The sequence below is a fragment of the Herpailurus yagouaroundi genome, unplaced genomic scaffold (genome assembly GCF_014898765.1).
Source record: "Herpailurus yagouaroundi ecotype Mexico unplaced genomic scaffold, PumYag 160, whole genome shotgun sequence".
Classification (NCBI taxonomy): Eukaryota; Metazoa; Chordata; class Mammalia; order Carnivora; family Felidae; genus Herpailurus; species Herpailurus yagouaroundi.
In genome coordinates, this window is record NW_024412401.1 from 24388760 (window position 1) to 24405655 (window position 16896).

The window sequence follows — 16896 nt, forward strand, 5'->3', positions numbered from 1 at the left end:
GTTAGAACCTTGAATTGAATCTTGTACCAGATGGACAGGAAGGATATGGGTTCGCTCCTTGGCAGGAATAGACTAGGAACCTCCAGGCACTTGCTCGACAGGACCGTGCCCTTCTTTGCCTCTGCTTCTGTGAAAACTCCACCCAAAAAGAGCATGTGCACCTCTTACAGTTGCTTGGGGTTTATTTCGCCTTCCCTGAAAGTTCTCTGTTTTCACTTCACTGTTCTGAATCACCTTCATGGTCTGTGATAGTTCATTTCATCCACCCGACTTTGAATCTGGACACAAATGGAGACATAAATCTTCAAGGAATTCCCAGCCCAGGGCCTGGCCAGCGTCTCAGATGGCAGAAGCACCAGGAACGGTAATATCAACCTTAGTCTGTAGAGGGCCTACAGTCTGCAGAGTGCATCCACCCTGCTCCATTAACCCTGTCCTGTCTGATGCTCTCAACAGCCCCCGAAGAAGGGCAGACTTAGCCCATTCTGCAGATGAGTCCAGTGAGGCTCCAAGAGGTTGCTGATTTGCCCACACCAGTTCCATCAAAGAGAGACACGGGGGGATGACTACCCAGAGCGTCTGGGTTCTAGGCCTCTAGAACCTCACCAAACTGCCTCTCTGCCATGTCTACCCATCCTGGGGTGGCAGTGCTGGGCAGTGGGATATGTGCTGGTCTGGGAGTGCCTGGGAGAGCACAGAGCACAGAGGCACTGCACTGGTTGAGTTTAGGGCATGAATAAATACATAGAAGCATGAGTCAGTGAAGGAATAAATGCATGAGAACAGACCCCCTCTTTCCCTCCAGAGGATCGATGGGGTCCTGCCCAGATCCCTTTCGAGGGCTCGTTTTTCCTCCTACCCACTTGTATCCAGATTGAAAGCTACCAACGTTTCCTCACCACATCGAGGACATTCGGCCGGCTCTCAGAACCGGAATTTCCTGCACTGGGCATCCCGTGCCACGGCCAGGAAGGCCCACCCATAGTGCGTGCCCTTAATATTGCTTCTCCCTCTCTCCCACCGCCTTTTTTTTTTTTTATGGATCCAGAAGGTGGAAGCATCTCATAGATTATTAATGTGCTAAATGGCCCCTCTGGAGACCAGTGCCAAGAAATGGCTCCAGCCTGGCCTGGATTCTTGGCCTCCGTCGTCTTTCTTAGACAGCAGCCACAGCAGCGGCTTCCAGCTGTGCTCAGTCACACCGCACCTCCCGAACGGTCCTCATCGGGTCCACAGTCTGGCCACCCAGCCACGCGTGGATGTGGCTGCCGTGGCGTGGGCTGGGAGGGGGACAGACTTGCAGCTGGGTGGATTTTGACTCACAGGGGCTGAGAAGTGGGCATTGTGTGCAACGTGTCTCGCTGAAGAACCCCCATCCTGCCCCTGACACTTTGGTTTCAGGGTGTGTTTGGTGCCAGAGTAAACCACCTTTGTTGTTGATATAAAACGGGGTGATTTTTAAACTCTGCTAGCTGTAATTAGAGATCTGCTTCTGGTGGAGGAGTCCCCATCACTGCAATGATGGCTACTGTTTGTAGTCTATAGAAGTGCTTTCACTTAATGGCACAAAAACAGACACATAGACCAATGGAATAGAGTAGAAACCCCAGAACTAGACCCACAAACGTATGGCCAACTCATCTTTGACAAAGCAGGAAAGAACATCCAATGGAAAAAAGACAGTCTCTTTAACAAATGGTGCTGGGAGAACTGGACAGCAACATGCAGAAGGTTGAAACTAGACCACTTTCTCACACCATTCACAAAAGTAAACTCAAAATGGATAAAGGACCTGAATGTGAGACAGGAAACCATCAAAACCCTAGAGGAGAAAGCAGGAAAAGACCTCTCTGACCTCAGCCGTAGCAATCTCTTACTCGACACATCCCCAAAGGCAAGGGAATTAAAAGCAAAAGTGAATTACTGGGACCTTATGAAGATAAAAAGCTTCTGCACAGCAAAGGAAACAACCAACAAAACTAAAAGGCAACCAACGGAATGGGAAAAGATATTTGCAAATGACATATCGGACAAAGGGCTAGTATCCAAAATCTATAAAGAGCTCACCAAACTCCACACCCGAAAAGCAAATAACCCAGTGAAGAAATGGGCAGAAAACATGAATAGACACTTCTCTAAAGAAGACATCCGGATGGCCAACAGGCACATGAAAAGATGTTCAGCGTCGCTCCTTATCAGGGAAATACAAATCAAAACCACACTCAGATATCACCTCACGCCAGTCAGAGTGGCCAAAATGAACAAATCAGGAGACTATAGATGCTGGAGAGGATGTGGAGAAACGGGAACCCTCTTGCACTGTTGGTGGGAATGCAAATTGGTGCAGCCGCTCTGGAAAGCAGTGTGGAGGTTCCTCAGAAAATTAAAAATAGACCTACCCTATGACCCAGCAATAGCACTGCTAGGAATTTATCCAAGGGACACAGGAGTACTGATGCATAGGGGCACTTGTACCCCAATGTTCATAGCAGCACTCTCAACAATAGCCAAATTATGGAAAGAGCCTAAATGTCCATCAACTGATGAATGGATAAAGAAATTGTGGTTTATATACACTATGGAATACTACGTGGCAATGAGAAAAAATGAAATATGGCCTTTTGTAGCAACGTGGATGGAACTGGAGAGTGTGATGCTAAGTGAAATAAGCCATACAGAGAAAGACAGATACCATATGGTTTCACTCTTATGTGGATCCTGAGAAACTTAACAGGAATCCATGGGGGAGGGGAAGGGAAAAAAAAAAAAAAAAGAGGTTAGAGTGGGAGAGAGCCAAAGCATAAGAGACTGTTGAGAACTGAGAACAAACTAAGGGTTGATGGGGGGTGGGAGGGAGGAGAGGGTGGGTGATGGGTATTGAGGAGGGCACCTTTTGGGATGAGCACTGGGTGTTGTATGGAAACCAATTTGACAATAAATTTCATATATAAATAAATTAAAAAAAAAAGAAGTGCTTTCACTTAAAAGGGAAAGCTTTCCGTGATTGTCACAAATGGCATACAAGGCTAGTTTGCTATTCCCATTTTACGTAAAAGCAAGGCTGAGAGAGAGAAATGAGACCATATTTTAGTGTATTCTGCAGAGCACTGGAGGGTGAGCCATGGGACTCACAGCTTTGCTGTTACTGGGAGAACTTGGCCAGGTCCTCCCCACTTTGGGCCTCTGTTTCCCCATCTGCAGAATGGGGAGACTGGACCCGATGCTTGCCAGACCCTCCCCGCTCTGGCTTTCTATGAATCTACCTCAAATTCCACAACCCACAGCTAAGTTAAAAACGAACAAACCAACCCTTTGACTTCTCAGGCAACCCACCCCTTTAATAAGAATCGCTTGAGAAAATCAAGTCCGATGACAAAATTTCTGTTCCTGGGATGCAAATGGCATTGACCGACAGTTTAGAGCCATGCTGGAATTCAGTAAATAGCAAAGGGCTCTACTGGGGTGGGGGCTCTCTGATTTGGTTTTTTAAATGTCAAAACCAAGCATGATTTAGATTTTGCAGAAATCAAGTCCTAAGTATTCCGGGCCGTCATTGCCAATCCTGCAACAATCGCAGACTCAACATCGCCCGTCTGCATGACCTGCCCCCTCCGCTCCCTGGCAGGACCTTCTCTGTGGATTCAGCCCCATCACACAAGCTGAGAACTTCCTGCCTGGGGAGGTCCTGAGGGGAGTCCCGCGGCGCAGGATGGCTGCGAGGGGAGGCTGGGAAGGTGCCAGGAGAAACGCATCTACAATTTAATATCTGCTGCGCTGCCTTTTAAAGGACAGGCTCTGCGGGATACAGTTCTTGACGAAACCGTGTTTGCGTTTTCCTGCGAGCAGCCCTTTATCCCTTCAGGAATCTGACTTTATTTTCATCAGCGAGACTATTTCTGTCTGCATGCTGAGGCAGAGCTATCACCTAGCTCCCAAGAAGGAAGGAGTTTTGTCCCGCTCTCTGAGGATGTCAGCCCCCTCTGGCTTCGTCTCTTGTACCTTTCCGGGGCCCTGCCTCCATCTCTGGTTGCAGCGACCCTGCCCCCATCCTCCGCTCCTCTCCAAATTCTTCCGCCTTATCCCCAGGCCCCATGCTTTCAGAAGGACTGCCTCGGTTGGGGGCAGGTCAGCAGGTCAGCAGAAAAGTGCAAGGCAGGGTCAAAAGCAAGCCCCCTTCAGAAGGCTGAGGACAGGATTCTGAGGGGGTGTGAAAACCATGTCAAAGGAATATACGAGTTGAAAAAACAAACAAACAAAAAAAAAAACAACCTGGGTCCAGGACAGGAGATGTGGGCTGAGGCCAAGCTGGAGGCCATTGTTTGGTCTCCCTTTGCTTTTCTTTACCAAGGGGTTGCAGGTTGAGAAGCACTCTGGGTCCCTTCGGGTCTGGCAGGCTCTGATGATCTGCCCCCTTCCTTAGGGACAAGATTGAGGCCTAGAAGGCAGCCATCCAGCCTTCTGTTGGCAAATACTCCCCCGGTCCCGCTCAGCACGTGAGCCAGGTCAGCACCAAGCCCAGGGTGCAAGGCTGAATGAGACTAGACCCTGACCTCAGGCAGCTCCAGGCCAGGCCGGACGCAGGCACAGGGCAGGAGACACCATGGCTGGGGTGTGTGGGTAAGACGGCACAGGACAAGGAATGGGGGACTTCATAGGGAAAGGGCAGCAAACTGCACCAGAAAGAATGAGCACAGTCCTGCCAGGTGGAGACGCCCCTGTCTGAGGCGGGGTGGGGGGGGGGGGCGGTGGCGCATGAAGGAGCAGGAGATGGGCAGGGAGCAGGCCGGGGGTAATGGAGAACCCTCTGGCCGCAGAGGGACTGTAGACTCCGTCCTGAGGGCCCTGCTGTCTCCTCCGTGCCCTCTCCCCAACAGGGGCAGCATAAACTGAGCTCTGCACACTGGGAGTACTCCACAGAGTCCTTGGCGTCCCAGTCCTAGAGCCCCAGCATCTGGGAGATGAGCCTGAGAGATGACCTGGCCTAGCAGGACCCCAGGAACTTACTGCATCTAAGTCGCCTGAGCTGCGGGTACCGAAATGGCAGCGAGGGTGAGGAGTGGGTCTCTAGCCCTTGAGGCATTTGACGAATCCCTTAACCTGCACCTGCTGAGTGCAGCCTGGGGAATTTGTATTAACACAAGCACATCCCCAGCCTCCATAAGTGACTCTTGTAATAGAGTTTGAGAGTCTTCAACCTGGTCTATTCTTCCTCTATATATTAGATCTCCCCAGAAGCAGGACTGGATGACACTGGTACATCCGGGGAACCTCGGGCGACAGGGAACCCCCTACTTCACAGCCAGGCAGCCTGCCCCGTGCTGGACGCCTCCAGCACCAAGGGCTTGCTTGCAGACAGCAGAGGCTCTGCTCCCCGCTAACTTCAGCCATCCCTCCTGCGTCTCCCCACCTACGTCACAGCCAGCCAGCAACATCTCTCAAAGAGCCATGTGGCTCTGGAGGCGAAGACTCCTGCGTGTCCTCCAGTCCGAACATGCCGTCTCCAACGGCCAGTCCCCGACCCTTCCCAGATGTCTCCCAGGCTATGCCCTGGTAGGTCCCTGGTGGTGTGAGGCCCCAGCTCCGAGCTCCCCAAGGGCGGGGTCTGACCAGGCCAGAGAGGGACAAAGCCTGCATGTCACAGCCTGGACTCTAAGATCCTCGCATCTAGCTGGAGGAGCTGACGCTCCCGGTGGCTGAGTGACTCACATCATGACTTAAACAACATTAGTCTCTCGACGCAGCAACCATGAATCAAGAAGCCCGGCAAAAAAGCAGAAGTTAAATTTAACTGATTTTGGCACCAGGCTGAATTTTCACCCCTCTGTCGTGCGAATCCCTATTTTTGTAGCACCAGGAAACAGAAACAACTGATTACACATTCCAGGCTGTCTCTGTCCAGCGAGCATTGTTCCCCCAAAGGGCAGTCAGTGCTCCTTTTCAATTACACAAATTACATGCATTTTCCCATTTGTGAAAGTCTGTTTCGGAGCCCAGTTTTGAATAAGTTAAGGGATTCGCTGAACCCCTTGAGTGAATGTAGGCCCACTCCTCCAGCCCCTCCACCTCTCTGCAAGCAAGCTCAGCCTCTCAGAGGTGATGAGGGGGTTGGGAGGCTCCCAGAGTGTGGGTTCCCTGAAAATGGGGCGGAGGGGAGGTGGAAACCCCAACGCTACTCTTTATCAAGAGCCTCGTCTTTGTTGCTTCAGTCCCCTTGGCTGGCTCCACAGGCTGGGAGAAGTCTCCTCTCCTGGGCTCATCCTGTGATTCTGCCTCCGAGGTCCCCAGAGCTCTCCAAACTGCCAGGCACCGTCCAGTCCCCAGCCCCCAGGGTAGCCCCCGTCAGGGTGCAGCTGGAGCCCCTGACCTGGTGCAGTATCTGATGGCAGAAACCCAGGGCAATGGTGGACCGTTCGTGTCTGCAACGATGCACAGTGATCCTGTTTAGGAGGAGACTGAGGACCTGCATTCCCTCCCACATCCTCCACCTCCCCCACAGTCAAGCCCACAGGGCGAGAAAACTGCTGCCGTGGGAGGCTTCAGACTCTGCAGCCTGTGCCCCGCATTTAGTTCAGGTCAGCACTCAGCGACGACCCAGCTGGTGCCCGGCCCTGCAGCAGGCCCTGGGAACCGGGAGATGAAGGAAATGGGGGCCCCTGTCCCCCCACAAGAAGCTCCTATTCTAGTAGGGAACACCTGGATATAGAATAAACCGTTTCCCACAAGATGTAATTCATTTAATGACAAAATACCGTGTGCAATAGAAGTGACGAAGGACGTTGTTTCCCAACATTCTTGTCACTATGACTCTGCGAGGAAGCCTCGTACATGTTTTCCTAATCCTGCACCACTCATGAAATGTTAATACCACAACGTACTATACACCTATTTATGTCTATATATATATCTGTGCTTTATACATAAAATGAGTAAGATACTTTGTCCCCTCCGCATAAGAACCACTTTACACCAGCCTGGGGGAGACAGCCTTCATAGAGAAGCCTTTATTTAGGAAGGAGCAATTCATTTACTTTTGGGGCTAGGGATGGGAGGCACAGAAGGCAAGGAACCAAGGAGGGCGTCATAGAGGAAGAGGTACTTATCCAGGGTTTTGAAGGATGAGCAGGAGCTCTTCAAAACACAGAAGGGACTCAGCATTAAGCCTCCTTTTCTGGGCAACTTGAGCTCCCGCCTCCTTCAGAGAATTACTCCTTCCTGCAGCAGTCAGCTTCCAAGATGGACCCCGGTGACCTTTGCCTCCCGCTACAGCTTGCCTAGTCCTCTCCCTCACTAAATAAGAGCTAATTTGTCCAAGCAGTGGAATAGGCATAAATGACAGTGTGCACCTTCCGAAGCGAGGTCCTGAAAGACTTTGCCAACCTCTGCCTTGGTCTCTAGATGAGTCGCTTTGGGGGAAGCCAGCTGTCATGCCATGGGGGCACTCTAGATCTCTATGGAGAGACCTGCATGGAGAGACACCAACTTGCCAGCCATGTGAGGGAGCCAGTTTGGGAGCTGATCCTCCAGCCCCAGTCAAGCCTTCAGGTGATGCTAGACCCCAGTCTCCAAATCTTCCAGGCAGACCCCAAACATCATGACGCAGACACAAGCCATTCTCTGGGTCTGAATTACTGACCCAACAGAAATAATGAAATAATAATTATTGTTGTTTTAAGCCACTGAATGTGGAGGCGATTCATTATGCAGCAATGACTAGTACAATCTCCGTTTCATAACCCAGTCTCCTGTCCTGTCAACTTCTCTAAGCTGGAGGCCTGTCTTGCTCATGTGGGGGCCAGGGAGCTCTGGCTGGCAAGCTAGAAGTTCCCAATGTCCTGCTTGCTTCTACAGCTCCTCAGAGAATGCGGAGGGCAAATGGATCCAAGTGAGGTGGTGAAAAGGCCTGGAAGCTCCCTGGATTCCTCTCTGGATGGGGTTTCTCCAGAGAGCTTGGCCTGCCATGTGTGAACAAAGTGTCTGTCTGCAGGTTCTTCCATCCCTCCATCTCTGCCTTCCTCCCTCCATCTTCTGTTCATTCAACAGACATATAATGCGGTCTGTGAAGTGTTAAGCACCAGGAAAAACAGGAGTAACTCAGGCCCAGGTTCTCTCCTTAAGGAGCTCAAAGCCCAGCTAAACATGCCCCCACTTCTGCCAAGCCCTCAGAGAGGGACAGGCAGAGGCGCAGGAGGGGTGGGCCATGTATGTGCTCAGCTAGAAGTAAACACAGGGAAGTGAGAAAAAGAATTTCTAGAGGGGAGACTTCAGAGAGTGCAGTAAGGAAAGGCTTCTTGGAAGGGGCAGCATTCAAGCCGGATGTCTAAGAATGGGCCGTTTCAGGGGGTGGGAACAGTGTTGCAAGAAAGACCCAGGATGCTGAGAAGCTGGGGTAGTCAACTCGGGGAGCAGCAGGAGGCAGGGCAGGGGTAAGGATAAAACAAAAAACACTTAGTGCTAAGGATGTGCCAGCCACAGTTCTGATCATAATGTGATCATTTACCCCACACAGCAGTCCTATGAGACCGGCCTTCTCCCTCCCCTGCTTTTCTATGCGAGGAGCTGAGGCTCAGAGAGGCAGTGCCTGGCCCTGCCGAGTAGGGAGTACAGCGTGCTCCTCAGTCTGCAGGAAAGGAAGCTGAAGCAAGAGAAGGTGACCCGCCCAAGGTCTCACTGTTTGCAGGCACCACAGGGCCTGAAGCCAGGTGAGTGGTGCTGGGTCCCAGGCACATGGTTGGGTTTGCACCATAGCATGACAAGCTGCTTCTCTGACCTCATCTCCTGCTGCATCCACCCACATTCAGCATGGCCTGCTCAGGCCACAGCGAATGACTCAGTGCTCCCCAGGCCCACACACTCCCCCACCTCTTGCTTCTGAGCGCCCCGTTTCCTCTGCCGGCAATGCTCTCCTTCACGGCTCCAGCTGTCCAGCGTCCTCTCTTCCTTCACAGTCAGCTCCACATCCCTCTTCTGGGAAGCCTTTCTTGCCCCTGGGCTGAATGGGTAGCCTTCCCTGGGACCTCGCTCCTTCCTCATCATACCTCAGCCTCAGACAGCTCCTGCCTCCCTTTGGGCCGTGAGGTCAGTGCTCTACCCCCAGCATCCCATGCAAGCAGGGCCAGACTCACTGAGCTCCTCAGTCAGCAGGAGTGCGGTGAAACCAGATCCTGCTGTGGTCAGCCTCCACTGGCTCCCTCACTCCCATCCTGGCTCCCCACTCACCATGCTCCTGCCCCACTGCCCCTTCTCTGTTCCCTGAACATGACAAGTTCTTTCTCAGCACAGGCCACCTGCATTTCCTATTCCATCCACCCAACCAGCTCCTTCTCACCCTTCAGGTCTCAGCCCAAAGGTCACCTCCGTCAAGAGGCCCTCCCTAACTGCCTTGGGGCCGTCACCACTAATCCCATCACCCTGCTTATTTCTATCCTGGCTATTTCCTACTGCAGTCTTTGCTTAAGGGCCAGACTGCCTGAGTGTAAATCCTGACTCTGTTACCTATGAGCTGACAGTCCCTGAGCAAGTTACTAGACCTCTGTGTGCCCAGGTTTTCTTCTTTATAAAATGAGGATAATAGTGACTACGGCACAGAGAACTTTTAAGGATTGAATTAACGCAAACAAGTGCTCAGAAGAGTGTCTGGTATGTTGTAAGCCTGGTATACATATTACACAAGTGTTAGCTCTTAGTATTATTACTTGTTTACCTGCTTACTGCCTACCTGCCTCCCTCCTAGAATGTAAGCTCTGAAAGGGAAGGTGCCCTACCTGTCCTGTTAGCACTATATCCCCCAGTGTCTACCAAAATTCCAGGCACATAGTAAGTTGCCTGTTATATTTGTTGGATGGATGGTAGGGTGGATGGTGGAAGAATGGATGGATGAATGGATGGATGGAAGGAAGGGTGAATGGATGGATGGAAAGAAGGAAGGAAGGAAGGAAGGAAGGAAGGAAGGAAGGAAGGAAGGAAGGATGATGGATGGATGGATGGATAATGGATGGATGGAAAGAAGGATGGATGGATGGATGATGGATGGAAGGGTGGATGGAAGGAAGGATGATGGATGGACGGATGGATGGATGGATGATGGATGGACAGGTGAATGGATGGATGGATGAAACAAAGAAGTAAACCACATGCGTGGGCCACCACTCATTCTCATTGGTCACATCTTTCCATGCTCTTCTCTTTCCTAGTCCAAAGAACAGCTGGCACTGGTGAGTTTGTCTATATCAGACCTTACACTCACTGGCAGGATGGTGTATAACATTTGCCAGTGTAAAGAGTGAATACTGGTCAGGAGCCCCAGGAAAGGCTTGTGTGAGGGAAAGGGCAGTCTTGGTGGACAAGAGAATTTCAGTGGGGGAGGGAGGCTTGGCAGCAAGGAGATAAAAGTCCATCTGATCAGGGAACAGTGAGAGCAGGGCTCAGAGGTCTGAAGGTGCAAGATGTCTCTGGGGAAAGGTGGGTTGTCGGGAGGGGCTGAGGCATGGGGTGAGCGGCAGGGACAAGAGATGACGCTAGGCGGGCAATTGGCTGGATGTTGATGGCACTGACAATCAGGCTAGGGAGTCACTGAAAGATTCCAAACACGCAGCGGAGTTGGGGCCACCCCACAGAGACCCACTGTGTCGGCCGTGCCAGAAAGGCCAGAGGGTTGGGCCAGGAGTGGGGGTAGCAGGAAGCTGTGCGATCGTCCAGGAAAGAGTTGGGGAGGCATGAACGGAGCGACTTAGAAACCACGTTGCACAAGGAACCATTCCTGCAAAAGACTGATGCCGAAGACAGTCCCCTAACCAAAAGTGACCCAAACCTTACCTGCACCAGATTCCAGCCTTGGAGAGATTCTGCAATGATGGATGTAACGGACGGACAGACTCCTCCAAACACCATCAAGTGATTCGGCCCGTATTTTATTGCATCGTAGAAGGCTTTCAACCCTTTCGCATTATCACACTGGGGAGCAACAGACAGAAAGAGAAGCCTGAATTAGAAACAGCTTTCCCCAGGGACAGGGGCCCGACAGCAGATTCACACAAACAAATTTCCTCACGGGAAACCTTCTAGGTTTCAGCTCCCCCATCGGGCGGCCTCTCCTTCAGCCAGCCCCGAACCCATGCTGTAAGCTCGGTGGGTGTGATGATGGCCCCCTCACATCCAGGCTCTCCTCCCCCCAAGCACCCCCCCCTCCCCAATCCAACTCCAGGACCTCTGGCTCCTCCATTATCTCCATGCAGAACGCAGGGAGGAAAGAGCCCCCAGATGCCTCACTCTGGAGTCTCCCTCTTCCTGGGTCATTTATATTTTAAAAGAAGACAAATCCACACCCATTATCAAAAAAGCACAAAACAGTAAGTGTCGGTGAGGATGTGGAGAAGTTGCAACCATGGCTCATTGCTTGTGGGAACGCACAATGGTGTATCTGCGAGAGAAAACAGTACTGCAGTTCCCCCAAAAGTGAAGCAGGATTACTATATGATCCAGCATTCCACTTCTGGGGAGACAGCCAAATGAACTGACAGCCAGGACTCGAAGAGATATTTGCCCATCCATGTTCACAGCAGTATTATTCACAATAGCCAAAAAAGGTGAAAACAACCTACCTATCCATCAAGAGACGAAGGGATAAACAAAATGCGATCTATACACACACAACAGAATGTTTTTCAGCCTTAAGAAGAGAGGAAATTCTGACACATGCCACAGCACGGATGAACCTTGATGACATCATGCTAAATGAAAAAACTCCAGATGCAAAAAGACAGATATCGTGGGACTGCACTTAGATGAGGTCTCTAGAGGAGTCAAATTCGTGGAGACAGAAAGCAGAATGGTGGCTGCCAGGGGCTCGGGGAGAAGGGAAGAGGGGGGGGCGCTCATGTTTAAGGGGGACAGAGTCTCAGTTTGGGATGATGGAAACATTCTGGAGACGGACGGTAGTGACGGTTTCACGACAATTGAAAGTACTTAATGCCACTGAACTGTACTCTTAAAAATGGTTAAAATGGTAAATTTTATGCTATGCATATTTTATCACAATAAAAAAAGAAGGAAGAAGGGGAGGAGGAAGAAGGGGAGAAAGAAAGGGAAGAGGAGGAGGAGGAGGATCTGAAGAGGAGAATTCGCTCGGCAAACCCTTGCCAAGCACTGCTATGTCCAGTCCAGGGCTGGATGCTTAGGTCACACAAAAGCTGGACACAGCTCCTGCCAAGGAGCTCACACACCAGAGACGAAAACTGGCCACTAAAACAGATCCCAGGGATCCAGCGTGGAAACGAACAGGGACAAATGTCCTCAAATGTCGGGAGTAGGTGAGGACTCACTTCCACCTCTACCTCTGTCATTTGTCTCTTCCCTGCACAGAGGCACTGGCACCTAGCCGGGCTCCTTACTTCCCCTGGGGCCCGGCTAAGCCTGCTCACCACCCAGCCGTCTGAGGCTTCTCTGTTAAACATAAACCAGTCCTTCTGACTGTCCTGCTTTCCGTGCACTTAAAACCCAACCTCTTAGCAGAATGGAATTCTCAAAAGGTTAAAAACATCATTCTTATGAAAATTGATGGTGGGTATATGTCAACCTTTTACTTAACTCATTAATAAGGGGATCTGCAGCGTGGCAAAGTGGACTCAAGAGAAAATTTGAGAGACAGGGATTTTTATGGCGAATGGAAAAATAAGAAATAAGGTAAGATTGCCAAATTAGATAGAAAACCAGTTAATGTCCTACAGGACAATAAAACGATAACCGTTGTGGACAGAAAAGAAAATCACCGAAGACTAGCACATCTTGTCGGTTCCAGAGAATTGTAAGCGTCTGGGTCTTAAGTTCCACCAGTCAGATGGCTCTTAGACAGGGCTGCTAGAAAACACTCTAAGTGTTAGGCTAACTGGTTATATAACAGCTACTTTGTCTTATTTACAAGTTTGGGGCCAGGGTGTGAACCCCTCCTATCATAATGGACACAAGAAGCCACTAGGTTCAGCCTTGCCTCCCACTCTGACCTGATTTTCCTCCATCTCTCTCCCTTGCTCATCAAGTACAGCTCATCAGCCTCCTTTCTGTTCCTTGAAACGGAGAGCAATTTCCTTCCTGCCTCAGGGCCTTTGCACTTGCTATTTTCTCTGCCGGGAACAATATTCACTTGTTTCTCGGCATGGTTCACTCCTTCTCATCATCTAGGACTTGGTATAGCTGTTACCTCCTCATCGCTGTCCCCCATCCAAAATGTCCCCCACCTCCAGTCACTCCCTAACATGCCACCCTATTTATTGCCCTAAGGCAGTTCCTAACATTATCTGAAATCATCCTGTTTTTTGATGCCTGTATATTGACTGACCTCCCAACTAGAAGGTAAGCCTCCGAAAGCAAGGATTTTTGTCACTGTTTTCACAGCTCTCTCCCCAGAGCTCAGTAAGGGACAGCAAGAATCTGCTGCATGCCTGAAGGAGCCCTCTGACATCCTCCCTGTATCTGCTCTCTCTCTCCTCTCCTTCTATGCCCATGTCTCACCTCTTACTTTTGTCTTCCTCTCCATTCTGGGTCCTCCTCTTCCTTTCTGCTCCCTCTCCCTTCCCCTTAAGTGATCATAATGTGGGACCAGAGTGGCTCAGTACTTACTCCTCCCTCTTCATTTGAGAGATTCTGACCCACAGCGGGTGCTGACAGGGCTGGAAACCCGAGTGTGAGCGGTGGCTGGCCTCAGAGAGCCCACTGTCCAGCAGAGGCGGTGAGACAGCAGGGGGAGGCCATGTCACATGGGGCACAGTGGCTGTGCAGGGGAGGGGTAGGGCCCAGCAGGCCCTAAGCACCCGGGGGAGGGCAGGGTGTGGGGATGGGTGGTGGGGGGAAGGCAAAAGGCCCTGGGCAAGGCTGAGAATTGCAGCTTGCAGAGATCTGGGGAATAATTCCATTTTTTAGTTTAAATTTAATTTAAAAATGGACCGCATTAATTTTTTTTTTTTTTTTTTTGCTAAGAAAGAAAGAGAGAAGGAGAAAATGAAAGATGGGAAGGAAGGAGAGAGGGAAAGAAGAAAGATTAAGTTCTTATTGCTTCTTGGGGCCCTCTATTAATTGTCCTTGTTCCTTGATTGAAAGCAACACTTCCCACCCTGCACGGAACACAGCCGATATAACAGAGCAGTTCATGTTTTAATTGTTTCTACCATGATTTACTGAATCATTTCCCATTTTAATACATTCTTGTAATGATTTTAGCTTGTTTCCTAATCTGTAGCTAGTGACAATGATAATACAGTGCCACAAGATTTATAATCAAAGTTGCATTAAAACAATATGAGCAACAATGAACTTATTAATACTTGTTCGCTCTGCAAACATTTCCCTGGTACCTTGTCTGTGCAAGACTGTAATAATGATGATGTCCTGACTTCTCACAAATACACACCCTGAATGTCGACTCAAGAGCAGGAGAATATTTGACAACCAGTATTTTAACTGGAAGAATCTTCTAATGTTTACAAATGTTTATCCTACTCCATTTTTCACCAGGCTGGGTGTGAAAGGTGGAATTTTGGCCCCCGCGATCCGTGCCCCTTGATCTTACGCTCACGAATATGTTATGTTACATGAAAAAGGACTTTGCAGATATAACTAAGGTTTCTTATCTGCTGACTTTGAAGCATTATCCAGGTGGCCAATGTAATCACACGAGTCCCAAAAAGCAGAGGTCTCATTTGCTGGTAGCAGGAGTGAAATCAGAGACTCCAAGCATGGGATAAATTCAGTGCGCCTGTTGGCTTGAAGGTGAACGGGGCCACATGTTAAGAAAATGGGGGCCTCAGTCCTGCAATCCAAAGGAACTGAATCTTCCCCAGTGGAGCCTCCAGTTAAGAACCCTGCCCAGGAGACACCTTGATTTTGACCTTGTGAAGCCTTGAGCAGAGGACCCAACCGAATCATGCAGTACCTGAACTTCTGGCCCGTGGACTGTGTGAGCCAATGCATGGCTGTGGAGTAAACCACTAAATCTGTGGTCATCTGTTATAGCAGCAATGGAAAACTAACACGGTGAAGTAGAATGAGAAAAGCAAGAATAATATAGTGAGGTTTTCTTTAAAGCTAAATGTATTTCATTTCAAAAGCTATCCTTAATTTGTAGATAAGATGCTTCAGAGTCTGTATGGTGTTGAAATGTTTTTCTGTTATAAAATTATAGATAGTAGAATGGTTTTTTTAAAATGAATTTCTGTTTTCTTTAATGTCTATTTATTTTTGAGAGAGAGAGAGGACATGAGTGGAGGAGGGTCAGAGAGAGAGAGAGAGAGAGAGAGAGGGACAGAGGATCTGAAGCAGGCTCTGTGCTGACAGTACAGAGTCCGATGAGGGGTTCAAACTCACGTAGGACGAGACCATGACCTGAGCCGAAGTCGGGTGTTTAACCAAATGAGCCACCCAGGTGTCCCAAATGGTTTTGTTTTTAATGTCCTAATGTGACAAAATAAAGTGTTTATTATTTTTTTTTATTGTTTATTTATTTTTGAGAGAGAGACAGAGTGCGAGCAGGGAAGGGGCAGAGAAGGGGGGGTGACACAGAATCCGAAGCAGGCTCCAGGCTCTTAGCTGTCAGCAAAGAGCCTGACACGGGGTTTGAACTCACGAACCGTGAGATCATGACCTAAGCCAAAGTCAGACGCTTAACTGACTGAGCCACCCAGGTGCCCCAAAGTGTTTTTTTTTTTTAATGGAAGTTTCTCTTCCACGTCCCCCTCCCCACTCTGCTTCTTTAGCTTTTACTGGTGTGTGAAATCCAAACACATGGGCATCGCTAATCTAGCTAGCCCTGTACCTTCATTTTCAGATGCAGACCCCAAGGACTAGAGGAGGGAAGGGGTTTGTCACTGCCCTGTCAGGATTAGGGGAACGATTTCAGGATTCCTGGTTCAGAGCTTCCTCAACAATCTGGAGAACTCAGCTCAACAGGCAGCGGTGATGTTAAAGCTAGCAGTATTCTAGAAAGGACCATTTCCCTCAGAATAACGCTCCAAACCCAGGTCTCCTGATTAGTGCTCTGGACCTGAGGCAGAATAAACCACCTATGGGGCACGAAGCACACTTCCCCAGCTCCCCTAAAGAGAGCACTTTTAAAGTGAATACCAAATAAAAATCACATGGCATACCTGTCCCATTTTAGATGTTACTCTCCCTCATCTTCATTTCTTTTCTTTTTTTTTTTTTATTTTATTTTTGAGACAGAGAGAGAGAGAGAGAGAGAGAGAGAGAGACAGAGCACGAGCAGGGGAGGGGCAGAGAGAGGGAGAGGGAGACGCAGAATCTGAAGCAGGCTCCAGGCTCTGAGCTGTCAGCACAGCCCCACGCTGGGCCTGAACCCACGAACCATGAGATTATGACCTGAGCTGAAGCTGGACACTTAACAGACTGAGCCACTCAGATGCCCCTCTGTCATCCTCATTCTGATACCGTAACTTCTTGCCTGATACGAATAGTGTCCTAACTAGAGGGACTTTCCAGCTGACCAAAGCTGAGTCTCTGTGGATGAACCAGACTGGAGGTTGTCGACCTGGAGGCCCTCAGGCGCCTGCCTAGGACCCGGCAGAGAAGTTTTGGAGCCAGTGAGGGGGTTCCTGGGCTCCCAGCAGCTCTTCTTCTATCTGTTCTATTTTCAGCATCAAGGTCCCACGTAATAATCTGAAAAAGGGGATTCCATTGCTAGTAGCATAAAATGCCTGAAAACCATGAAGCGGACGACTCCGGAGGTCCTCGCCCACATGTGATTTTTGGTTTCGGCCTGGAGAAGGGCAGGTGAATGTCCTGAGAGGACTGTGAGGCGATACTGGCTGAGCCAGTCACTCGAACACACTCCCTGGAAGTTAATCCATTGCACGCCAGTTTGCCTGAGAATCAATTCACCAAATCACTGGGGGA

The 16896-nt window shown here is 49.9% G+C and overlaps 1 protein-coding gene across 1 annotated transcript in view; it reads right to left on the reverse strand.

The window, feature by feature from the left end:
- GABBR2 (gamma-aminobutyric acid type B receptor subunit 2) overlaps positions 1 to 16896 on the reverse strand; it is a 352132-nt gene that overhangs the window by 231106 nt on the left and 104130 nt on the right. Inside the window, exon 2 of the mRNA XM_040481798.1 lies at positions 10813 to 10950. Coding sequence (XP_040337732.1) covers positions 10813 to 10950 — 138 coding nt within the window. The remainder of the gene's footprint in view (positions 1 to 10812; positions 10951 to 16896) is intronic.